At 53.3% G+C, this 24,924-nt stretch overlaps 6 protein-coding genes across 6 annotated transcripts; 3 read left to right on the top strand and 3 right to left on the bottom strand.

Moving 5' to 3' along the window:
* Positions 1 to 87: 87 nt before the first annotated feature.
* Positions 88 to 1,524, bottom strand: B0T23DRAFT_365145 (SAC3/GANP/Nin1/mts3/eIF-3 p25 family-domain-containing protein; the record flags this gene model as incomplete). The annotated part of the gene is made up of 2 exons (XM_062836358.1): positions 514 to 1,524; positions 88 to 369 (listed from the first exon to the last, which is right to left on the bottom strand). The coding sequence occupies exons 1-2, from the start codon at positions 1,099 to 1,101 to the stop codon at positions 88 to 90; spliced, it is 870 nt and encodes a 289-aa protein (XP_062689102.1). The 5' UTR covers positions 1,102 to 1,524.
* A 1,999-nt stretch (positions 1,525 to 3,523) lies between these two features.
* Positions 3,524 to 7,338, top strand: B0T23DRAFT_228182 (uncharacterized protein). Its single transcript, XM_062833833.1, has 3 exons — positions 3,524 to 3,999; positions 4,222 to 6,796; positions 6,868 to 7,338. Exons 1-3 carry the CDS (start codon positions 3,848 to 3,850, stop codon positions 6,877 to 6,879), a joined length of 2,739 nt encoding a protein of 912 aa, XP_062689101.1. The 5' UTR covers positions 3,524 to 3,847; the 3' UTR covers positions 6,880 to 7,338.
* A 118-nt stretch (positions 7,339 to 7,456) lies between these two features.
* B0T23DRAFT_345062 (mitochondrial carrier domain-containing protein) lies at positions 7,457 to 9,497 on the bottom strand. The gene has a single exon (XM_062835953.1). The coding sequence runs from the start codon at positions 9,027 to 9,029 to the stop codon at positions 7,797 to 7,799; it is 1,233 nt and encodes a 410-aa protein (XP_062689100.1). The 5' UTR covers positions 9,030 to 9,497; the 3' UTR covers positions 7,457 to 7,796.
* A 407-nt stretch (positions 9,498 to 9,904) lies between these two features.
* Positions 9,905 to 11,401, bottom strand: B0T23DRAFT_228133 (uncharacterized protein). The gene is made up of 3 exons (XM_062833832.1): positions 10,858 to 11,401; positions 10,719 to 10,754; positions 9,905 to 10,569 (listed from the first exon to the last, which is right to left on the bottom strand). Exons 1-3 carry the CDS (start codon positions 11,204 to 11,206, stop codon positions 10,004 to 10,006), a joined length of 951 nt encoding a protein of 316 aa, XP_062689099.1. The 5' UTR covers positions 11,207 to 11,401; the 3' UTR covers positions 9,905 to 10,003.
* Positions 11,402 to 13,109: 1,708 nt separating this feature from the next.
* Positions 13,110 to 17,705, top strand: B0T23DRAFT_407486 (uncharacterized protein; the record flags this gene model as incomplete). Its single annotated transcript, XM_062839194.1, has 5 exons — positions 13,110 to 13,558; positions 13,642 to 13,744; positions 13,816 to 14,659; positions 14,741 to 15,300; positions 16,047 to 17,705. 5 exons carry the CDS (start codon positions 13,110 to 13,112, stop codon positions 17,703 to 17,705), a joined length of 3,615 nt encoding a protein of 1,204 aa, XP_062689098.1.
* Positions 17,706 to 19,556: 1,851 nt separating this feature from the next.
* On the top strand, positions 19,557 to 22,185 carry B0T23DRAFT_228075 (uncharacterized protein). Its single transcript, XM_062833830.1, has one exon. It carries the CDS (start codon positions 19,723 to 19,725, stop codon positions 21,898 to 21,900), a length of 2,178 nt encoding a protein of 725 aa, XP_062689097.1. The 5' UTR covers positions 19,557 to 19,722; the 3' UTR covers positions 21,901 to 22,185.
* Positions 22,186 to 24,924: the final 2,739 nt, after the last annotated feature.

Genomic DNA, 24,924 nt, shown 5'->3' with positions numbered 1-24,924 from the left:
AAGGACCATCGTTTAAAAACGCTTGCGTAAACCAACCCAACCCAACCCATGCCACACCGGCCAGCCACTTTGTTGTTTTTCTACTGTTTAGACGATCGTCTCCAACTCCCTAGCATAGCCCAGCGTATTCTCAATGATCAACCGGCTGAAGGGCTTCTCCTGCTCGGCACCGGCCTCCTCCGTCGTCGGCTCAGCAGACGGGAAGTAGATGTGGCCGTCCTTGAGTACCCAGCCGCGGGAGCGGGCGAACTCGACCACTTCGCCCTCGGACTCGAGGAAGAGGAGCGACTTGGTGGAGGAGATGGGAAGCGAGGGGTAGGCGCGCTCGGAGGAGGAGGCGATTTCGGAGCGGATTTGGAAAGTGAGGATCTGTTGGCAGTAGGGTGTGGTGGTTAGTGATTAATGTGGTCTAAATGATCAAGAATGATATCGTTGCTGGGGGTGGAGCGAGAGAGAAGGACCTAGGAGGAAAAGGTAAAGAAAGCAAGACGCAAGAAAAGAAAACCCACGAACCTCGGAAAAAACTCCATACTCCTCACAAGGAACCTCCCCCTTCTTCATTGCCTTCCATACACGATCATAGCTCCCCTCCATCAGCCACCGCTCCAGCTTGATGGGATACCCGAGATATCTATCCGCCTCCAGCTCGCGCGTGGCGCCACCCAGCCTCGTGCTCAGCGCCTCCAGCTCGCTATGGAACTCGGCATACTGTCCCTGCGTCAACAGCAGCAGCAAATACAAGCCCGTGACCTTGTTCTTCTCCTCCCTGTTTGCGTCCGCACCGGCAATCCTGCCACCAGCGGCACCGGTACCGACAGTACTCTCGAGCTCGTAGAACCCTTGGAGCTGGCTGACGTAGCGCAAAAAGGCGTCGGGGTTCTTGGCGCGGATCGAGGCCAGGGCACCTTGCTCGTAGACTTGGCGGGCGAGAGAGAAGAGGGAGGGGTTGGAGGCGGAGCCGGGCGCGGTCGGGGTCAGCGCGTTGAGTTGGAGAAGCAAGAGCTTGGCTTTGGAGAGGAGGGCGGAGGAGTCGGTGTAGGAGAGGGAGGAGGCCGAGGTCTGGAGTTGGGTGAGGATTTGGGTGAGTTGTCGTTCTGCCATGTTGGGTGGTGGTGGTGTCTGGCTGTGGTGATGTGGTGGTGATCTGAGGGTGCGGCAAGTCGAGGTTCGTTTGATGTTCTAGCTTCGAGGTGGTTTTTGAAGCTATCGCGGGCGGCAAATGGATGTGACGGTTGGGTAAATGCGTCGCGTATGCGTATTCTGATTCCGAGTTGATATTGTTGTGGTACTAGGTAGACCGGCGATGTTGTCTGGTTTGTCGTCGAGTTTGTTGGTACAGTGATCTTGGCTTGTATTGGGAAACGAGGCAGTGGATGTAGGTACGTAGTTTGGTGTCGAGGCTGACGGTTGGATGCTGCTGTCTTGCCCGGGGACGTCACGGCGGCAGGCTGACGGGGTGACGTTTTGGTAAGTGGGAGCTGTACTGTAGCCAGCTTGCTTGGCATGCGCCCACTGAGTGCTGGGTCGAGCTCCACGACCCCGCCAGCTGCAGGTGATTGGAGCAGCTGGCTCGTGCACGGGTTTGTTCCTTCTCGGTGGAATAGCTTATCGATAGCGTGTTGTGATAGCGGCTTTTTACTTAGGTAGTTCCTGTACCTTGATGGCCATTTTACACTAGTGTACTTGTACACTCTTTTGCGCAGAAGGCACGAACGAGTCTCACTCAACGGGGTCGTGTTACGCCTCCAGTTCCGCTCACAGGGCTTGTGGCATGTAATCCAAGGGAATCGATGCTGACTGATGCGGTTGACGAGATGCGCACTTGCCCGAAAAGGATGAAGAGAGCTGGAAATTTCTTCCGGTGAACTTGACTTGGTTTGTTCAACTTGCACGATCTAAAACATGATGTGAACTCCCCTCGACTAGTAATGTTCCAGAATGTCATCCCTGGACACGACCTCCTACTTCGAGACCTAGATCCACAACCTCGATATCTTTACTCGCTCCTCCTTACAGGTTTTCTCTTCTTTGTTGCTTCCACTCTACTACAACCTAGATCTTGCTTCCTGTCAGAACTACCTACCTACCGTCGACAGTGGCGCTTCAAACGCAGAGGTCCACGATCACGATGACGTCCCGGACAAAACAGACTTTAACCCTCCAGGAGGCTAACGTCAAAGCCTCGCGCTCAAAAGGTATGTAGATACTCGCCTTGGAGCGCTATTCTTATAGTGTTTGCATCCGTCATGTCTATGAGGGCGGACAACAAGCGTGGGTGTTCGGACTGGCACTGGGTACTACCTACTTGTAACTATGGGAATGTGGAGGTCTCACATGCACCGAATATTCGACGCACTTGACCAGTCAGGGGCCGAGAGCGTCGAGCACAAACTCCCAGCGGCCGCCAAGTTGCCATCGACAGAGGCACAGCAGGGCAGAGTCACTCTATCGCCGTATGTACATGGCACAGTACACTGCTTATACACCTCGCTCCAGAGTTGAGTTGAGGCTCTTCTCCAGTTGCGAGCAAACCAGGCGAGGCAGTGGGAGATATGAAGGTGTTCAAAATCCGCAACCAACACTACCATCTTCACTCTCGATACACTCTAGGAGGCGATTCAAAAATAGAGTCAGGCACCAAGCCACACTGTTGCCGCTGGATTTGGGCTGGTCCGCTGGGCCATGAAATTGGACGTTGGTCGCATCCCGTGCGAGACCCGGATTTGGCATCCGCAACATACACTCGCTACACACACCATCACCCATAGAGCACTCTGGAACTGCATATTGCCTGTCCCAAGGGGCGTAAGCCAAGCAAGCTCTTCGAGACCTTCACCCTTGCTTTGTTGAAGTTATGGGTACCCTACCTCACCTTGCTCCGTGCCATTCCATTTTATTATGCGGGTCGCCCTGCCTGGCTGTGCCGAGCTGTCGAGAGATCACGGGCGCTCCCTTCGAGACAAGAGACCTTTTTTCTTGAGACTTGCTTGCTTTCGTATAGGAAGCATTCTCCTCCGTTCTCGACATACCAAGCTTCTCTTTTCTTTGACTTTTTCAGTCATCGCAACCATCGACATCATCAAAGACACCGGACGAGACCAATACAATCGCAGCATCCCACGTCTACCTGTACAAGTAGTGGAAGACTACCATATAGTACACCGAAGCTTCAACTTGGCGCCCCTCCTGACTTGCTAAAGTTCCCCTGCAAACGTCCCCGCAACCCCTCTCTCCCTTTCTCTCTTTGCGGCCGTCATAACGACAAAGCTTGAACCCACTACGCTACATACCTCTACATACCTTACATTTCTACCACGACACCGGAAGTGGGGGAGCCGCTGCTCACACTACTACTACTGTATGCTTTTGGACGGGATTTACTGTTAAAGTTGTCAGACCGGACATTCTGGACATAGTGGGCGGATGTGCTGACGAATACCTACGTTTTCGGGAACTTATACAGTCGCGGCCAAGCCATTGGAGCCATTGTCACCACTGTTGCCCCTGGCCCTATTTACAGAAAAAGACTCCCCCGAAATGCCTACCTTGGGCGCAACGTTTGTCCCTGGAGGCTATGATGACTACTTCATGCCCGAAGTTGTCGCACCAGCCCCGCAACGGTAAGCCACTTTCTTGCCCGCCCTACAAGTGCCTCGTCAATTTGAGCGCAAATTATCAACTACATTTTGCGCCGTCGGGTCCGATCTACATAGTAATATTGGACCGGAGTTGCATGGCTTGCGAAATGACGAATCTGCTACAAGGCTCCGCCAGCAGGTGGAAAAGGGCTGAGTGGAGGGCTGAGCCGCTGAACGGCGAGCGCTGAGAGGCTAACGGACATGTTGCGATGTGTTTCTACAGGGTAATGCCAGAGGTGCCTCAGAACATGCAAAAGGACATCCAACGCATGGAACTCGAAGCTCGTGAAGTCGATCCTCAAAAGAACAACGGCACCACCGGTAGTGCGAAGAACAGGGACCAACGACAAGACGAAAAGACGTAAGTCTATACCCGACCCTGAATCACACCGACCGACCTGTCCAGGGGAGGGGGTCCATACCGGTACGCTGGCTTCCAGCAGAGGGGGAGTTCCAGGATCCCTCCGTTCGGGTGGGGCGTTTATGCGCGTATGGCACATGTCGATGCGCTGTATACCGCAATCTATAAATGCAAGGTGACCTGCTGCTGACGGCTTGCCCAACCTTGGTGGGCAACAAACAGGTTCAAGCCTTTCCAACAACGCTCCGGCGCCCGGTCAACAGCCATGGACGCACCCTCGTTCTCCCCTTTCCCCAAGGTCAAGGGCGAGAACATCCCTCCGAGCGACGAGGAGAAGGAAGAGATCCTCTACCAGGCCCGCACCCTGGTCCTTCACTCCAACAATGTCTCGATGCAGGTGACATGGGCGCGCGACTCGTTGATTTGGGTCGACATAGCCCAGGAGGCCGCCGCCAGAGACTGGAGGCGTGACGGGAAGGGAAGGGAACGGCCATCGACGCCTACGACAGAGCACGAATTGCGCGTCGACGCTCTCAACATCATCGAGTACCTGGCAAGCCAAGATCATCCCGAGGCGAACTTTATGAAGGGAAAATGGCTGGAGTTCGGCAAGTTTGGATATCGCGAGAACAAGCGGGAAGCCTACGCCCACTACAAGAGGGCGGCAGAGAACGGATACGGGAGGGCCGAATACCGCATGGGCATGCTCTACGAAAACTCCAACGACATCCCCAACGCCATCAAGCACTACGAGGCCGGCGTGAGGATGAAGGATACCGCCTCCAACTACCGATTAGGCATGATACACCTCATGGGCCAGCACGGCTTCCACAAGGATATTCTGCAGGGCCTCGACATGATCCAGCTTGCAGCCGACACGGCCGATGAGGACTCTCCGCAGGGCGCTTATGTGTACGGCTTGCTTCTTTCCCGAGAGCTTCCCGACATTACCATTCCCGAAGACATTCTCCCGTTTGATTTGGTCGTCGCTCGCCAGTATATCGAGAAGGCGGCATACCTCGGCTTTCCCAAGGCACAGCTAAAGATGGGTCAGGCGTATGAACTCAGTCAGCTCGGGTGCGACTTCAATCCAACCTACTCCCTTCACTACTACGGCCTTGCTGCCCGCCAGGGACAAAGCGAAGCTGCGTTGGGTGTTAGCAGGTGGTTTTTGTTCGGCTTCGAGGGTGCCTTTTCCAAAAATGAGGCACTCGCGTATAAGTACGCTCTGGATGCAGCCAACGCCGGCTTAGCGACAGGCGAGTTTGCCATGGGATACTATCATGAAATAGGTATTCATGTACAAAAGAATGTCATCGAGGCACGAAAGTGGTACGAAAAGGCGGCGGAGCATGGAAACAAGGATGCCATGACCAGATTGGATTCACTGAGCCAGTCCAAGACGCTGACGAAGCAGGACCACGAAACAACCACACTTACGCGTATCAAGTCTCAGCACGGCTCGCAGCGCGGCAAGCGCCCTGAGCGGTTCTCAAGACCCACGGAAGTGTTGCCTACCCTGAGTGAGGGTGATCCCGGCGACAACGTGCCTCCAGTTCCTGTCAAAGCGTCTCAGGGATCGGCAATCGGCCATGATCAGATTGACTTTCCGGATCCTACACGAAACGCGAATAGACCGCCTGCCTTTACGGTCAATTTTGATTCGAACCCGAACCTGAACCTGAACCTGACCTTGCGGTCCAAGTCCACGGCACCGTATCCCGAGGACACTAGGCCTCCGCCGCTCAGAGCGCGTACTAACACCGCACCGTATCCGGAAGACGATATGCGTCACCCGTCTCCTCCACCACACATGCAGCAGAACTATCTGTCTGCGAAACCCCTAGCACCTCATTTCAACCCGGGAATCCGCCCGTCATCAAGCTCGGGTGGTCCACATGCCGACCGGCCAATGAGCGCTTTCGGGATCCGGCCTAACTCAGCCAACGGTTCTTCTGCACCACAAGGCCCCGGGCCCCGAGGCCGAGTTCCTCCCGGGGCAGTTGGTGCTTGGGAACCACAAGTCTCACCTGGATATAGACAGCCCAGTCCCGGTCCTGGCCCTGGCCCTGGCTCCGGCCCTCGACCTGATTACAGACAAAACAGCTATCGTCCTCCGCATGATGTCGGTCCCGGACCCTCGCCACAGCGGATGAGTGGAGGTGCTGGTCCCGGCATTCCGCCCTCCGCTGCACCCATTGGCGATCCCATGAGACAAAGACTGCAGAAGCCCAATCCGAATGCTGGCAATTATCCTCCGGCTCAGCAGGTTGGAGGTGCCATGCATAGTCCTCAACAGAGTCCAGGCCTTCCGCCCGTGATGAGTGGTGGCGCGCAACCAGGCTATGGCTCTAGGACAAACAGCAGCAGACCAAACAGCGATGCTTACGGTCATGGGCAGGGTGCTCCTCCTATGCCTGGGCGGTTCCCGACCGGCACTCCGACTCCCGGGAACGGTGGTCCCATGCCAAGGCCAGATAGATTGGACAGTCTAGCTACGGGAGGCAGACCGGGTTCGAATGGAGGCCAAGGTCCATCTGGAGCTGGAATCGGAAGGATAGCAAGCGCACCGCCAGTACAGCAACACCAACCGCCTCACCCACATAGTAAACCTACCCATAGCCCTGGGCCTTCCGCGAGTCCGACGCCGAGTGCAGCCAGTACGACAAGGCTGCCGGGGCACGGGGGCGCTGGTGGGAAATCCAACATTGAGCATCCCGATGGCAAGACTGTCGGAAACGGACCGGCTACTTTTGAGGAGATGGGCATCCCGCAGGGGAAAAACGACAGCGACTGCGTAAGTGCACTTCTCCTGACTTTTGCTTTCCTCTTTTCTTTTGAACGGATTCTAATAAGGGTTACAAATAGGTTGTGATGTAAGGTCGCGGTGTGCGCGCTTCTCCTACCTTCGCGTCGATAATGCTGGTAGGATCTGATACCCAGCCTGTAGCTCCAGGATCATTGCGTTGAGTTTGCAGGGAGTTGGCGGAGTTGTGCGTGTATGTTTAAATAGGTGACCTGTTTGCTGGTTTACTTTGGTCAGCTCAGCGAGACTGTTAGATGGGGGGCAGGAGCTGCCGCAACTATGTTCGCGTGAACTCCCGCTCGCTTAGAAATGAGTTGTAGTCCTCTTTATTCCGGGCACAGTGGGAGAGATACGATAGCGACTTGCAATGAGGAAAAACAAGTACAATTAAGTAACACGACCTGTGCAAGATGGTAACGATGTGTGGGCGTTCTACTGTCGGGACTGGTTGCTAAAGGCCTGCATCATGCTTACCTGCACGACCTAAATTGGAGAAGGCACTGGTCTATATAGTCGAATGCACGCCATGTGCGGTAGAAGGAAGCGATCACGACGATGGCTGACGCAGAAGGAGTTCAGGACTGCCCTGGTACGGAGAGGTGAATATAACGCAGCCGCCCCCAAATAAACGGTTTTAGTCAATCTGTTATCCTGGAGAATCGAGTTCTTTTCAGTTCTGTACAATCTTTGATCCCGTCAGATATTTTGCCTGATGTCCTACTGTTTGACTGTACATGCTTGGTAGGAACGTTACGGCTGCTTGGCTGAAGGGGAATCGACATTCCCTTTCCATCTGATTTATGACGGCCACTAACAGAGGTGATGGGGCCATTGTTGACGTGATGGCCTTAGGTGTATTTCCATCAAAAGAAAAGAAGAAAAAGAATATCCAGTTGGTCATTACACAGCATTGACCCTGATCTCTTTCCGCTAAATGAAGGCAGCGTGTATTGTACGTCGTTGCTAGCAAAGAATTGCAGTCCACTGCACCTCAAGCAGCACCCATCCCAGCAAGCTCGCCGCTTCCCAAAGTTCCCGGTTCGACACCACCGGTGCCCGATGCCTTCGCCCTCCTGCCCTGCCCAAGTTCCGTCATGATCCACTCATACATTGCCCACTGCACAGCATTGACGATGAAAGCCCTGACACTACAGACCGCCAACCCCCTAAAGAACGGCTTGACCCCGCCCTCTCTGTAGGTCAGCTTGGCGATTTCCCAAGCTCCCAATGGCCTTTGCTTCCGCCGGCTCGCCGTTCTGTCCAAGAGTGCAGTTTGCTCCCCTTGGGTTTCGATAACACCCGAACCCGAAGCTGGAAGTGGAAGGATCCCCTGGGTCTGAACCCGTGTCTTGATCACGTCCAGGGGGAAAATGCTCGCCCAAGTGATGATTCCCGCCAGTCCACCGCAGAGAAGGACGCGGGCTGCTTCGGAGGTCAAGATACCTCCGGCCTGAGAAGAAGAGGAAGAGGAAGAAGAAGAAGAAGAAGAAGAAGAAGAAGAAGAAGAAGAAGAAGAAGAAGAAGAAGAAGAAGAAGCAGCAGCCACCATCCATCTCGAACTCAACTCATAACTCCAAAAATAGAAACCGTACCCGATACTATCCCTCAGCGCCGTCACCGCCCCGCCAAAGTAAAGGCCTTTGATTCCTTGGGTGCGAAGGACGTGTTTGGTTACTTGCCATGACGATGACCCTTTCTCAGTTCCTACTATTCCTATTCCCCCCCTACTACTACTACCTTGGGTCCCCCTCGATCTTTGCCCCTGCTGCTCCTCTGCAAGTTGAACCCGACACTTGATCAACTCGGTAGGCGTGCTCACCACCCACGTAGCCAACCCGCCTACGGCGCCCGCGATCCAGGTACTCCAGAGGTTGACCCCCGTTTGTAAAGGCAGAGAGGGGTCGATTCCGAAAACAAAGTGGTTGATGGCTGATTCGGTTCTGTTGTAGGAGACGAATAAGAGCGCGTTGAGGGCGCCGTAGCCGAGGACCGGGGCAGCAGTGCCCCTGAGGAAGGGCCGGATCCACGAGGTTGTTGTTGGTGTGCCTGAGGTGGGTGGTGGTGACGGGGTTGAGTTTGGGATTGGGGTGGGTAGGGAAGAAGAGGGGGAAGACGACGAGGAAGAGCCGCCGGCTTGGAGGCGGACCTTGAGAATGTCAAGCGGGTTGCCGATGACGATGCCTATGGCGCCGGAGACGTATCCGGCCCAGAAGTCGGCGGACATGGTGCGCTGTGTACCATACCACTGCCGCCGTAGGGCCGAGGTCTAGCCAATCGTGTGTCCTGAAACACTGGGCTCACTGCGCGGGACACCTGGCCTGCAGCGCTTCAGCTTCAGTTCCGCGCTCGGGGCTTTGGTTTCTGGCTGTCTGTCTGGGACGGTGGTGATCCGATTGGCTGTCGCTCGTCAGAGCTTGATTTCAACACCAGGAACCAAATCCAACATCCAGATGTTTGAGCGTGAAGTTGGTGACATGGAATGTCGTAGGCACTCCCGTTGGTGTTAGGCCAAACAGGTCCTACCCTAGTAGAGATACCTAGCTGGAGAGATGCCGAGGTACCCGTGACGAATTCTGGGCTCGGCCTCCTGTCCGGTCCGGTTGATAAGGTAGGTATGTAACAGCTGCGTTCCTTTGACCTGGTCTCCACAAATTAAACTTCGCTGGACCGACTGAACACGACTTGAGATAAAAAATATGAGAGTCTAGGATTCTTTTTTTTCTTTGTGACCATTTTCACGCCCGGAGATGGAAGGATTCGACACAGTACGTAGCATCGAATAGTGGGTCCCCCGGCGGCGCACACCGACCGTAGGCACCCCCGCCGTTTCCCCGGATTCTCGGGTCTCCACTCTGTGTGACGTTGGTGCGGGATCCGAACCGGGCGGCAGGACGTGCACCAACGGACATGGCATGGCGCCGCGTAGATGGAGGATGGGGAGTACTATGTATACCACCAGGAACATACATGCAATAATTGAAAATGTTAATCGGCATATCATTATGTACGAGACGCAGGTACAAGTGCGATTGTATATATGAACCCCTTGGAGACACTCAACATTCGGCTTCCGACCGCCTAACCAGGCGAGTTCCCGCGTTGTTCACATCGCCCCCCTCCCATCATCCCCTTCACCTTTCTTGCCCCGTCCTTTGTCCATTTTCGCTTCTATCTTTTTTCCTTCCTCCCTGCTCATCCTCACTTAATCTCCATCTCCCCAAACCTCCCATGCCCCGTCTCCCTCTCATGCTTCGCCGCATCCTTCGTCCCCTGTCCAATCCATCCACACCCATCCATCTCACACTTGATCACAAAATCCGTCGTGTCCGTATAATAATGCATCCGCTGCAGCTGCTCCGCCAACTTTCTCGCCTTATCCAACACCTCCTCGTCCTCCGTGCTCCACTTCGTCACGTCCACCTCGACGGGATAACTCAGATCCATGGCAAAGGCGATGCGGTCGTAGTGGATGCCCGAGTAGAGAATCAGGATTCTCAGGCTCTTGCCCTCGCCGAACCGGTCAACTCGGAGGGACTTGACGTCGATAGACGAGATTTCAATGTTGTAAATGTCCGAGAGGATGGACAGCTCAATGGCGCCGCCCCAGACGTCTGACTGCAGCATGCGGGAGGCGTAGACCGAAGGCGGGGAGCCAAGGATCGCGGCCGTGTACTCGGTGGGGTGGGAGAGGATGTAGTCGGATACTTGGCAACGAAGGACGGCGGACGGGTTGGCGATGGAGAGGGCGCCGCCTACTGCTGTGACTGTTATTGTTGTCAGAGGTGAGAAAGTGAGCGAGTGAATGAGTGGGATGAATGGGATGAGAGAGTGAGTGAGTGAGTGCGTGCGCAAGGGGGCGGACGGGCGGTTGTGAGATGGGTTATGAATGGGTGTGAAGGGTGGTGAAACTTACACATGCAGCTGTTGTCATCGGGCATTACGCGGAGGACTGTGTTGTGCAGGACAGGTTTCTCAGTCAGAATACACTCATCGCATGTCATACGAACAATCATATATGGTAACCAAAATTTGCTTGTAGAGTGAGCGCTCACCAAGATATCCGCCTCTTTCAGGCCACTCAATGGACGTCTCGTCCGGCTCGATGCCCTTTGGTGTAAACTTGGGCTTTTCTGGCTCTGCCGCAGGTAATGAAGCAGCGCTTTCCAGAGGAGCCACGACAATTGTCTCTCCGCGCAGCTTGAGGTCCTTGAGAGGGACGACTTTCTGTGCTTCATCGCTGATATCGAGATCTTTTAGGGGGTAGCCATATTTCAACGAGAACTTGTCGATCTTGGTGGCCGTCCTTATCTGTACCACCAGGTCTTCCAAGATGGACTCGTCGTCGACTTCGAGGCGGGTTTGGCCGCTGGGGGTCCTGAGGCGTAATTGAATTTGCGGCATTGGTCTCGCTTAGCGTTGGTGATGGTGTGCTAGTGTTGACAACAGTATACTTCGAGGATAGGTGATACGGTCGATGTCCTGGATAGAGCTTCGCCGTGAGATTGAATGATATGGTGGATGATTTATCTAGGTTTGGGTGAAAGTCGAGAGTTATATTCAAAGCTGGCCAACTAGGGGGACGCAAGTGCAGAGTGCATTTGGTGGGTATATAAGAGCTTCAGATTTCTGTCCTGGTGCGGATGATATGGTACCTCTATGCGCCGAAGTGAACGGAAGGAGGGCTGTACCGGCGGTGTGGTGCTCTGTCTGCGCAAGTCAGGATGGATGGTAAGCTCTTCCTTGTGACTACGGTTTCCCAAGACTCAAGGTGTACCTTTCCAAGAGAAAGATTATGGGTCTTTTAATAGTCAAGTGGAGGAGGTGGACAAACCAGGGGTCAAGGTACACACAAGCGGAACAGTTCATGCAAGCGCGGCTAGATCGAAGTATGTCACGATGTCAACCAAGATGGGACGAGAGCAAGCTGCAAACTCAAACTGCCCTGGCTGGTTCATCCAACAGTTAGTCTAAAGAGTCCAGGTGACAAGATTGATGTTGCTGATGAGGTGTCATTCTTACAGCTTACGGTACTAGTAGTGTATCAACAAGGGGGTTACCTAGATGTACAATGCGGGAACCGTTCAAGCTGACCGGGGGGGGGGGGGGGGGGGGGGAATTCCCACAACGAACGGGGCGTGAAACGTCACTGTGGGTTGGCGACATTATTAGCGCCCATGCCCGTAGAGGTACGTGACACTTTGACCTGTATGGCACAGCAGAAACACCCCGGTTCCTCTTTTTTCGGACTGCCATGTTGCGTCAAGACACTCTGGAATGTACAACAGATGACACAGGTACGTAGAGGTAGTATACCTCTAGTTACCCCTACCTGTATGCAGTAAAGCTGAGTCCTCAACAAGATCGATGTAATGTAATGTAACAGGCAGTCCAGGCCTTTAAGCCCCGCCCGAGCGTTGAGCAAGGCGCTAAGCAGCTGCCCACCGGGGCTCACCCCCTCCTCCCCGCCCGTCGCGGGGCTCGGGGCCGCAGTGGATCGGCCCTTCCGGCAATCACGCACGGTCCAACCCACACAGCATGGAACCTTAGCTAAGTACATATGCAACAGATGGTCAGGGGTCATGCATTCGTGGCAGGCGATCAACTGAACCCGTTACTGTCAACCTACCTACCTAAGCAACTAACGGGGGTTGGGCGCGTCTAATAGCACGTTTAAGACGTTAAGGTGCGGTTAAGGTGGACTCCCAAGGGAACTGAAGTGCTGGAGGCGGCGACCCAACCAGTCACTGCCAATGCAGCAATCGACACCAATTGGACCCTCGTCTTGGTTTCGCGTGTTTCCCCAGGAAGAGCTAGCCATCACTACACTACACTACACTACTTTCTACACGAGGTATCCTTGGTGGGCATCTTTTCGGAGATCGTCGTCCTCTTTCTGCCATCGACGCACACAGACTGACTCGCGGCCCCGGCAACGGTACCCCAATCAACACCCACCAAGAACAACAGAGCCAACACGCCAACCAACTACTTGATCTACTACTACTGCTACCTTAGACATAGGGTGTGGCTTGGCTCCAGCGGGCGTCTGAGCCTGTGTCTGTGTCTGTGTTCTGGACTGCGCGTGGAGAACCGTGTATGTGTGAGGGAGAGCACCTGCTGCCGCTGCCGCTGCGTGTTTGGTTTGTCTGGCGGAAACACCTTGGAGAAACACAGACAAACCGACCGGGGAGAGGAGTCTAGGAGTCCACCCTTGCGCTACCGTCCCAGCTCTCTACACTACAATCTGCCCTCCCGTTACCACATCCCCGTAGCTTGCGTACCTACACTAGCTTGCGTAGCCGCGATGCCCACTTTGCGCGAGCGCCCCAGCAGAGGCGACTCCTCCCCCGCCAAGAGGAACACCACGTCTTCAGCTGCTGCCCCGACCAGGACAACCGCCCGCAGAACCACCCCCAGAACCACGCGACGACAGTCCAGCAACGCCAACAGCAATATTATGGCTGCTGCCCCGGCCCGTGACGCGATCGAGGTACGCGAGTCCATCGAGGCCAAGGGCGACGTCGATGATGATGTAGACATGGAGGATGTCGATGCGAAAGACGACGAGCCACGCAAACCCACCGACAAAGACCAAGATGCGGACATGGCCGACGACCGAGAAGACGACGAGGACGAGGACCAAGACCAAGACGAAGAAGACGAAGAAGAGAGTGATTCTGCCAAGGATCTCTTACAGCTAATCAGAGACACGTCCGAGTACCTGTGTCGGTACACCATCAAGGTGGATGGAGAGTCAGTCACCCTCTGCCCCCTGCGCTCAGGTACTCATGCTGTGCCTCGCGAACCTGCCGGCACGCTAACCATCTTGTCTGTAGGGACTACGAGATTGCCTCTGGCTTCCAGAGGTTAGTCAACAAGCGGAGTCTTCCCGATTACTTTGAGGTTATCAAGACCCCCATGGCCTTCAGTACCATCAGGGTAGGTTGACATGTTTTGCTGCCCTGCACTCATGAAGCCCGAGCTGACCATGTTTCTTCGCAACACTGCAGGGCAAGCTGGGCAAAAAGAGCTACACAAGCTTCAACGAATTCGTTCAAGACGTGACGCGCATATGCCACAACGCACAAGTATACAATAGACCCTCCGCCCCCATCTTCTCCGACGCCGGTCGGTTGCTCGAGGTTTTCAAAGAAAAGCTTGCCGAACTCGTCCAGAAGGGGGACATTACCGAGAAAGACGCCGAGATCCCCGACTACGGTCCGTTACCCGAGTTTGAAGATTCGCCAACCCCCGAAGAGGAAGAGGATGAGGAAGAGGAGGAGGAGGAGGAGGAAGAATCAGAATCGGATGACTCAGATGCTGTCGACTCGGATGGGCGGCGCCGGCGTGGACGGAGACGCGGTGGCCGGTCTCGAAGAAGGAAACAAGATGACGACGATGATGAGGCCCAAAAGAAGCACACGAGATCCCTCAAGGTCCTCACGCCGCAAGAGGCCAGGATACAGGCCCTACTCAAGGGGCTGCGGAAATTCAAAAACGAAAATGGCCATGTGCGCATCAATCACTTTCAGAGGCTCCCTGACAAGTCAGAAAGCCCGGGTTATTACGCCGCCGTGCGCAACCCGATTGCGTTGGATATGATCATCAGGAAGCACAAGCGTAAAAAGTACCAAAATCTCGACCAAGTCCTCCAGGACCTGGAACTCATGTTTGAGAATGCGAAGCTCTTCCACGAACAGGGGAGTGAAGAGTATGAAGATGCGGTTGAACTACAAAAAGAGGCGCGCGCCCTCGCGGAGCAGGAAAAGGCCAAGCCCGACGATGACTTTCGCGACGCAGATGGAAAGCTGCCCTTGGACAGCATTGAGCACGGAGGCGAGCTGTGGCGAGTGGGTATGTGTTTATGCATCCGGGCCCCAAGGAAAAGCGCCAACGCCAACCATGTTGAGTTCAGATGACTGACTGTGACTATAGGTGATTGGGTTCACATCCGTAACCCTAACGATCTTTCCAAGCCCATAGTCGCGCAGATCTACCGCATGTGGTCGGACAAGTCTGGCCAGAAGTGGGTGAACGCCTGCTGGTTCTATCGCCCAGAACAGACGGTCCATCGGTATGACAAGTTCTTTTACGAGAACGAGGTGGTCAAGACAGGCCAGTATCGCGACCACCGGATCGAAGAAGTTGAGGACCGATGCTTCGTGATGTTCATTACCCGCTACCCCAAGGGCCGCCCTCGCGGATTGCCATATAACAAAATGGTGTACGTCTGCGAGGCGCGGTACAACGAAGAGAAATGCAAGTTCAACAAGGTCAAGACGTGGTCCAGCTGTCTGCCCGAAGAGGTTCGCGACCAGGACTATGAGATGGATCTCTGGCCCGTGCCGCGCACCATGAGGAAGATCCCCAGTCCCATCAAGCATCTGCTGCAAGCCGACGCCAAAGAGACGGACGACTTGCCGAAACCGACGTGGAGGAGCCCGAATGCGCCTCCCCTCATTGGGGCGGTCCATCGTCGCCCTCGTGAGCCCAATGTAAGCGAAGCTGATTTCCTTGAGCGTCATTCTCTGAACTGTTTTCTGTTGCGAGGTTGTGAGGTTGCCAGGGCCCATGGGAGCCGCTCCCTCCAGAGAGGAGCAGAGAGCAAACAAAGTGGCTCACAATGCGTGCTTTTGAGAATTTTCCCAACCCCACATTCATCCATCCCATTCACCTTTTCCTCGGTGCTTCTTCCTGGTTCTGTCATCCCGTCCTTTGTGTTTGATTTCACTCCTCGTTCGCAACCTCACTCTTCACGACTCGACCTATCCCGCTCTCCCACGCCCGGGTCATCCCTCGTTTCGTTTCCGTTTGAGACCGAGGCTAGTGCCAGAGTCAACCTGTCAGTGCCTCCCTTGTACTGTTTTCTTTTTTTTTTTTCTTTTTTTTTTTTTTTTTTTTTTTTTTTTTTTTTTTTTTTTTTTTTTTTTCTTCCTCTTTCAACATTGGTTGTTCTGAACCTTTTGGGTCTTACTTTTCTCCCCTCCTGCCGCTTCCTCTACTATCCCTTGAACTGGGTTACCCTCTTTCAGGTTTCTTTCACTCATCCTTGGCAATTTTTTCTCGTTCCCATTGCCTCTTGCCGTGCCATCGATTCTCGACACACACAAGTCTCCCTGCGCGCTTCCGTCAAACCTTCTTTGCATTAGACAAAAGCTTGTCACACCTCCCTGTTCCTCTACCTCCAGTGTGGGACAGGCTAGTAAGAAAGCGTTGGAAAAGAAGCGTGTGAAGTAGTAAGCTGACGACAGATCTCTCGAACAAGGAGTCGCCTCCGCCAGAAGCTCACCCAATATTCATCGCGCCTGTGCCGCTGGCTATTGGTCCTGGCCCTGGCTCCGGATCATCGCACCGTCAGTCCTTCTCTGGTGGTGTTCCAGGAACACCAACATTCCATCCCTCTGTCGCTCCCGTGCCTGGACCTGGTGGACACGTCGCGTTTGGAGGTCAACATTACGTGCAGCATTTCGCACCACGGCAACAGCAGCAGCAGCCACCCCAGGGTCACGGCATCGCTCCTCACATCGTCCAGATTCACGGTCATCCGCAGTCGCACCCGCCGCCGCCGCCGATCCATCAGTATCAACCGCAGCTGCAACCACATCCCCATCAGGGTCTCCATCAGCAGCCACTAGGACCCCAGCACCAGCACCAGCCAATGCCCGGCATGCCCATGCACGTGCAGCCCCATCAACCCGGGATGCCCCCGATGCAGCCAAGCCCCCATCATTACCCACACCAGCAGCCTCCTTCTTACTCGCACCAACAACCTCCTCCGTACCACGGTCCCGGGCCACAACACGTCCCAATTCCTCAGCCTCCACACCAGCCGCCGCCGCCGCCGCAGCAGCAACAACAACTCCAACAACAACAACTTCACCAGCCCTACCAGCAAATTCAATACATTCACCACGGCCCCCCGACCACACAAAGCCAGCTCGCTCCGGCGCCGCCTCCCGGGCCCCAGTACGACCCCCATCACCCACATTCCAGGCCGGTGCACGCGCACCCGCCGCCACCACCACCACCACCACCACAACAACAGCCCTTTGGAGTCGGCCCACCGCACCACCCTGGTGTCCCCATAGGCCTGCCGGTAGCGCATCACTCCCATTCTCATCCGCAGCCGTCGCCAATAGCGCCCAACTTCCCCACGCCCAACAGGCACCACCAGCCACCTCCGATGGGAACTCCCATGCAGCAGCACCCGCCAACCATGCCACAGCAGCTCGCCCCAGGTCCGGCCGCTGGTAATGCGTACAACGCGCCGCGTGCCCCCGAGGTCTACACCCTTGCCGAGAACATCGACAGTGAGATCCCGGAGGAGGTGAAGAAGCAGTTTCAGACGGACGACCAAGGACGTGTCCTCTTTTTCACCGCGCCACCCCTTAATCGGGCTTCTGTTCGCAATGGTGGCGTGGCGGAGCAGTACGCTGGATTGGGTCACAGTGTTCACTGGGAGAGCATCAAAGCTCTCAAGGAGGAGCGGAGGCGCAAGAGGAAGGAACGGGATGAGGCGCTGCAGGAAGAGGCAAACAAGCGCAAAGCTGCCAAAACCGCCGAGGCAAAGGCGATTGGCGAGGGGGATGAGCACAAAAAGGCACTGAGTCTGCTGGAGGAGGGCATCCTTCAGTGGTGCGAGCAGATGCAGAAGGGGACGAAGCATTTGGAGGAATTGCTAGGGGGCAGGGAGGAGTGGGAAGAGATGATGAGGCAAAGTAAGGAGGAGAACAAGGGGCTAACGGAGGCGGAGATTAGGAAGAAGAGTTTAAGGTGGTGGCTTGAGGATCAGATCAAGAAGGGCTTGGTTACGGAGGAGGAAAGGAAACAGTTGGAGGAGGCTTTTCTGGCCGATGCAAAGGGTTTGACGAGCGTCAAGGCGACGGGGTTGAAGGCTTAGAAACCTTTGGATCCCAAGCCAAGTTGAGGTTGAGGTCACTTGTAGCAAAGGAACGGAGTAGGTTTGCCCTACTGGGAGCGTTCAAGATGGATGGGTTTTTGGTTGGGACGGCGCCGTTTACTTGGGTTAGCCCTGAAGTCTCCTCTGTCAGTATTACTCAGTAGGCGATACCTTGGCCATCACATGGTTTTGTTTTTAGCCACTGTTCTGCATGTTGTTTTCTGTTGGGAATCAAAAAGAATATACGGAACTCGGATGTTTGGCAGAGGGAGTTGCCTGGTTAGAGCTGCTGAATATGCTTGGGAGTATATCGTTAATTCCAATTTCCAAACTAGTTTTCCAAACTAGCTGATGGATTTTTGTCGGCTTTCTATCTTCAAGTGCCGAAGGTTGACACATCACACGGTGTTTTCGCTCAAAAGGGGCAAAGTTGTGCCGGGTGATGGGCTTTTTGAAAAAAGTTTTTCACTATGGAGTATCACCAAAAAGCATAGGTATTCTCCCCTGCGTCAATGAGGATGTTGATGTTTGCCGTGTCTCCAACGGTTAACAAGGCAGCATAGGTAGGTCCTTTCGAACCTTGATCAAGCTGATAAGGATAAATCAATCCAAGCAGCGAAACAAAAAGCGTCGTGAATCACATGAAAGGGGCTCGATAACGGATGCAGATGGGTTACGGTAGTATGCACTCCCGGTATGTAGGTATCCAGTCTCAGCGATCTGAATCCAGTCATGCCCAGTATCGTTGGCGCGATCTTACTGTGTATGCTTGTGACAGGGTAGCTTGTGAGACAGCCTACACTAGACAGCGATCTATAGTGCAATGGACGCGGTACTTGTACTGCGTAAGCATATACCTGTCAACGTGCGAGTGTCTACACTACAGGGGCTTTTGAGGCTCTGCGGCCTGCAGCGAGCTTGGGCTTGAAAAAGGGTGCAATGGATCGAGAGAACTATCTTCCAATCAGTCGGCCAGACACTCTCGTCGTCAACCTCGACGGTCCGCTTTGGAAGCAAACGGCCAACAGCTCACACGTCTGCCAGCTGGTGCCGGAGCCAGCTTCCGTCTGGCCCGATCCCCGGCCGGCTGGGCCTCTTGCTGTTGGGGGCCCACCCACTCATTCACTGCCACCGACGGGACCTAACTCAAGAGTCACCACCGATAATTTGCCCCCCCTCTTCCATTCCCCTCCTCACTGCACCATCTTTGCCGCCCCGGGATACTTGGAGATCGAGTCTTCAACCGAGTCAGTCTTCCTGAAGCGAACTTCCCAATCCCCATCGAATTTCTGGTGACTGAAAACTCACACAATCTCAGATATCTTCGGCAAGCAAGTCAAGCACTGCAACTAAGCAAGCATTCGTCCTTTTGTCACTCACTCACTCACGCACGCTACGCCACGCACGCCGCGGCTTGCCTCACTGGTGTCTTTCCCATCTTGCATTACGTACCGTCAATCGAGCCTGCGCCCGCGCCCACCACCGCAGCCGCTCTCGCCTTCCTGTTGTCGTCTTTTCTCAACTTCATCTCCCCTTTTCCAGTCGCGCGCGCGTCGACTCTTTTGGAATCATCCAAGTCTGGGACCCACAACTATACAAATACAGACTTCCAGCCTCACTACCGACTGCTTTCCTCCTTGTTTCTTATGCGCTGCATTGCTGGTGTTCATGAGGTAGACACCTAGGTCGCACGCACTCTCTTTTTCTGATAGCATGGGCGGTGCCTTTACAATGCCTTTTGTTCTTCAGCATCCTTCTCCTACCCTCGATCACCTTTCTCTGCTTTAGAACAGAGCCCACAGTGATTCGTCTAGTTGTCCACCAATCCGCCGGTTAACCCCCCCGACAAGAAGCCGGGTCATCTGGCCCCATCCATTCGACCTCACCATTCAGTTTCCTCCTTGGATGTGCTCGCGTCGTCAGTCCACCAAAGGCTATCCTTACCATATCTTCCAGCATTTCAACAATAATTCGGCTTTCACCGCGCCACATCAGCCCAACTGCATCTCAGCCAATCATGGCGACTTCGTTCTTTGGCCGCAATGAGCCTGAGGGCCGACGGCTCGGCTCCGATCTTTCTCTGATCGGCAAATGGGGAGAATCATATACTCAGCGTATTTCTTCTCACGCAGTTCCCGTCGCTCGACTCTCGCTAGCCGATCAAGAAACTTTGTTCTCCAAGACCAAGTGCGAGTTCCGCATCTGCGAGCAGCCCGACATGACTGCCAAACTCGAGGCTATCCCCTACTCGACGGTTTTGGAGCCTACCAACCGGGACGATTTCCAGAAGACGGCCGATCCTGAAGTAGTGGCCATGATGTCCCACCCTAACTACGCCAAGCTCGTACGCATGCAGAATGAAATGAGCAAGCTTGTGGATGACTCTGAACCCGAAGCCGCCCGCAGATACTGGGCTGTCCGTAACAAGGCTTCAAGCGCCGGTTGCGACACCAAGATCGCGGACGCATACGCCCAGCAGGCCGCTAACGATTACATTGAGAGAGTTGGCCATGATCTTAAACGGAAGTGGAAGGAACAAAAACGGGCCGATCAGCGTGGGAGCGCTCCATCTTCCAGGGTCACCAAGCAGTCTGAGAAAACTGCGAGATGCCCGATGAGTGCCGATGAGATTGAGGCTGCCATGATTCAGGCGATCAAGAAACTCAACCACGCTTCTGCGAGCACGAACTCGCGCAAGAAGGATCTCAAGATCGATCCACGAGCGACAGCAACTGTCAAAGACCAAGGATTTCCCACTCCTACGACGAGCCCTACACATGGCAGTGACACTTCCGCCCGCTCCGCCCGCTCTTTTCTATCAGGGAGCCCGCGATCCTCCCACTCGACCCCTTCACCCACGCTTCTCCCGAAACCCGCAATAACCATATTGAAGAGACCGCAGCCGAGATCTGAACCCAAAGCTATGGATATCGGCGGGAACACTGCATCACCCATCGCGCTGGCTGCGGTCAACACACCCGAGTCTGCACCTCTACCAGTCATGGGAAACACGGCTGGATTTACTTACGTAAATTTCAACGGGCCCTTCAGCGGAACGCAGCCCTTGTATGGTCCTGGTAACCTGACACCGCTTGCCAACCCTTATCCAATCATTTACGCGAACAATGTCTATTATGGGCCTGTCGGTAATGGCCACGTGACGGCCAACTACACCTTCCCATGGACGTCGCTTTCCACTCCCAGCGTTGCCAAGCTCGAAGAAAATCGCACCGATAGTCCGAGGACCGCAATCAGACAACCCAAGGGGTCAGCTGAGGCAGCGGTTGATACCATAGCTCAACGCCCACAGAATCACTGCCAGGTGGCCAAGTCTCAGCCGTACAGTAGCATCACGTGTTACGAGGTGAAACATCCTCTCCTCGGCACTGTTGACATTCATCCGGCTTACTGGACAACCAAGGAAGACAAGGCTCGTCTTCTGTTCGACAAGCTCTTGGGTCTGAGGGCCAAAGATAAGGAGGTCCAAAAGGAACATGCGTCTGGAACAAACGCAGTCCGATCCAAGTCCGTCCATATTTTTGTCGATCTGTCCAACATCGTCATTGGCTTCTACGACACCATGAAGAAGAGCCGTGGCTTTTCGCCACAGAAGCGGCTTAAGGTGCCATTCTCGTTCAAGAACTTTGATACCATCCTCACTCGTGGCCGAAAGGTTGAGAAGAGGGTCGTTGCAGGTTCTGTGAGTAATCACAGCTACAGGCGTCCAGACTACATGACGGAAGCCGCGGAGCTCAAATACGAGATGTGCATTCTCTCACGTGTTACGAAGCCGTCTTCTCTGGATCTGAGCAAGAAATCCAAGAAATATGGTCGCCGCTCTGAAGGTTCAGGAGAGGGCCCTGAAACGCGCAGTGAACAGTGCGTTGATGAACTACTCCACCTCAAGATTCTACAGAGCGCTCTGGACGTTCCGAATCCCGGTACCATGGTTCTCGCTACAGGTGATGCTGCGTGCGCCGAGTATTCGGACGGTTTCAAGAAGAACACCGAGCGGGCACTAGCTCGTGGCTGGAAGATCGAGCTTTACGGCTGGAAAAACAACATTGCGAAAGATTGGCGGGACCCGGAGTTCACCTCCAGATGGGGTTCTCGATTTAGGATCATCGAGCTTGACGACTTCTGTGAAGAGCTTTTGGACCTTACCGTTGAGTCGTTGTGGGCAAAGTCGCAGTAAAGGAGTCCATGGAGATTTGACTGAGCTTTTGGGAATTCTTGTCAACAATGACAAGCAAGCGTTGAACGCTTGTCGCTACCGGTTTTTCGACACCGGATCTGCATACTTGCATTTCACTTGTAATTGCATCTGCTACAAGATCTCGTCACTGCTCGAGTTGTTGAGCTATCAGACTCACTTCTCATCTTCCTTTTCATCCTTCGTTTTATATCATCGCGGCATCGTCTCCGGTTCTCATTCGGCGCATTTACCAGCGGTCACTGAGACACTACGTTTTCGGCTTATTTTTTCCCATACAGCTGCATTTTGTTCACTCCACCACCATGTTGTTTACCATGTAAATGGTATAATGGCGGATGGTGTGACCTCAGCATTGTTTCTTCTCATACTCTTTCATTTGATACCGTTCGAACAACTCATACCAACAAACACCAGACACAACAGGAAGCGATTTCGCAGATCGCATTCTACATCAATGCTGCCTCTGAGCAGCTGCATCGGAATCGAAAGCTTCTCTGGAACGAGAAGCGCAAAGAGTCATATTTGACTTGACTGGGCCAACACACCGGCATGGGTATGGACGCATCCTCTTCGATCCACATTACACTCCTTCTGAAAAGACAGGCTCGTTTTATGTGCTGCTTAGACAGCGAGTTACGAGCCATGCTCTTCATTTCCCCATGCGGCAAATTTCACATTCATTACCGACAACAACAAACGAGCCCATACTGTTCATCATCCACGGGCATTCACTCTTCCACCAGGCTCTCCTCTTCCCATCTACTCCGGTTTTCTTCTGACCATCTATTGTTTGCTTCGCAAATGAAACCTGCGTGCATGTGGTAAATGGCATCAGTAAAACATGGTTGCTCAGGCTGCAGCGCTAGCTCTGGACATCCTTTTCTCTCTATTTTTTTCAGCAGCAGCGACGATAATGATTCATACAATCATGACATAAACTTACGAATGGCGCGGGCTGTCTATTCTTGGGATGGTTTGAGCCATCTGATGGACTGGATCTGGTAAGAGGGTATTCATGAAAGGGGGAGGCGTGGAATTTGAATCTACATATACAGCACAGCTACCACACGGCGTGCTATGCTGGGACTTGTGGGTGTGGGATCTGTTCTTTAATCTCGTCACGTTTTTCCCATTTTTTTCTTTCCGATTCCGGGTCACACATCACATCACATCATGGATACAAAGGAGTTGGGAAGCAAGCTTTGGCATTGGTTGGGTTGGGCGTTCTCTCTGGATGGGGGGGAGGGGGACAAAGTGGGCGTTTTCTCTATCCTACTCTGCATATTGGTAACTCCTTGCATACCCATTATTATTCTCATACATTATGATACGCTTTGTCCATCGGTTTTGTTCTTCTTTTTTTCTTTTTTCATCACGGACCGTAGCGCGGCCACAACTCTGTCCAACTACACATAAACCATTTATTTGGCTGGAGATCTCTCTATCATCACTGTCGACTTTCTTCTATGTGGGAGGGGTGGATATGCGAGATAGATCGATAGATAGGTAGATGGAGTTTCACTGGCTATGGTGGTGGTGGTGGTGTTTGTTGGTGTTGGCAGATATGGTTTGGCATTATTATCTCTTCTTTTTTTCCCCCTTCAAACAAGGGAATAAGTTGGGGAGTTAGGGAATATTTAGCGCAATGTGCAAGAAGCAGAAAAGAGAAATGGAAAAACTGCTGGATGGATGGATGGATGGATGGATGGATGGATAATACCCCCCGCTCAATTATTTCGAAATGCAACAAATTATTATGCAGGTTAACAAACACTGTTAGTAGTAGTTAGGTGCCTATAACAATGGGAAGAGCGTCGTTTCGCCGTTATGGTCGTCGTAGTGACTGGGGTTGTCAAGGTTTGCAATGTCAGAGCATAAAAAGCAATGTTGTGAGTCTGGTAAAGGAGGTAGGTACTCGCGAAAGTGAAACAAAGCGTACAGACAACAACTTAGCTTGTGATGAGATGATTATCTCGCTCAAAGTAAATACACTCATCCACACTTGAAACCGAACAGAAAGAGTTTTTTTTTTTTTTTTTTTTTTTTTTTTTTTTTTTTTTTTTTTTTTAGTTTTTTTTTTTCCTTCGTTTCCAGACAACGACTAGTCGGTGATAATTACGATTGCGGCCTGTCCTACCATGCATGGTCTGTCTGCTCAAACAGAAAGATAGCAAAGGGACAAACTGCCTTCCTCCCAATGCCATGCCCACTTGGTTCAACATATCCTCCATCTGGAACGTATGCCACCAGTGCAGTCAAAGATCAAGATAACGACCATCATGAGAGAACTACATCAGATTGGAGCTCAAGAATGCATACTTGAATGCAGCACATAAACGACCTAATCAAAACCAACTATGATGATATATATGTATATAAAAGCACATCCAAAAAAGAAAAGAAAAACACAATGTGTCAAGCCAGCAAGCAGCCGATTTCTTAAACGCTCCGGCTCCTGTCAACCAACCAACCAACCAACCATTCTTACTCAAATCAACCTGTCCATGCCCATTCACCAATCCTTGTCCTTCCTTTCCTTTTTCCTACCCTTGTTGTTGAAAATACTCCATCCCTAGCTCGTGCCACTTTGATGTAAAAGTCTACACTATGCAGGCCTTCTTCTGTTGAATGACCCTCCACATACAAAGAAAAGAAGAGAAAACTATCATGACATACGTATACGTGTATGTGTGCATGTATGTATACAGGTCTGGTATGATCCGAAGTTTGCAAATCTCTAGTAAGATTGCTCCTTTTTCTCTCTGACGACCGCGTGGGCCTCGAGCATTTTCCCATCGTCCGTTCCGGGAATGTTGGTTGCCCGTCTTCCTCTCATATTCTACACATGTTCTCTATTGTATTGAAGCCCAGGTAACGTATAGTAGCTGCGAGTAGAGACAATGGGCATGAGATGGGCCGCCGAGGTTATTGGTGTACTCAATATCGTCTTTCGGCCCTTCGGTCGGTGATGATATGCGTGGTTACTCTTACAGCCGCTCCTGC

This window comes from Neurospora hispaniola, assembly GCF_033458365.1.
Source record: "Neurospora hispaniola strain FGSC 10403 chromosome Unknown B0T23scaffold_8, whole genome shotgun sequence".
NCBI classification, from domain to species: domain Eukaryota; kingdom Fungi; phylum Ascomycota; class Sordariomycetes; order Sordariales; family Sordariaceae; genus Neurospora; species Neurospora hispaniola.
Note: the sequence above shows the minus strand (reverse complement) of the source record. Positions and strands in the feature narration are given on the sequence as shown.

Bases quoted from the DNA above. Each gene is read 5' to 3' on its own strand.
- B0T23DRAFT_228182 (XM_062833833.1), top strand. From the start codon at position 3,848: ATGTGTTTCTACAGGGTAATGCCAGAGGTGCCTCAGAACATGCAAAAG. The intron at 4,000-4,221 runs GTAAGTCTATAC...GGCAACAAACAG, and splicing joins CAACGACAAGACGAAAAGAC to GTTCAAGCCTTTCCAACAAC.
- B0T23DRAFT_345062 (XM_062835953.1), bottom strand. From the start codon at position 9,029: ATGTCCGCCGACTTCTGGGCCGGATACGTCTCCGGCGCCATAGGCATC.
- B0T23DRAFT_228133 (XM_062833832.1), bottom strand. From the start codon at position 11,206: ATGCCGCAAATTCAATTACGCCTCAGGACCCCCAGCGGCCAAACCCGC. The intron at 10,755-10,857 runs GTGAGCGCTCAC...TGCACAACACAG, and splicing joins TGAAAGAGGCGGATATCTTG to TCCTCCGCGTAATGCCCGAT. The intron at 10,570-10,718 runs GTAAGTTTCACC...CAACAATAACAG, and splicing joins CGATGACAACAGCTGCATGT to TCACAGCAGTAGGCGGCGCC.
- B0T23DRAFT_228075 (XM_062833830.1), top strand. From the start codon at position 19,723: ATGGCGACTTCGTTCTTTGGCCGCAATGAGCCTGAGGGCCGACGGCTC.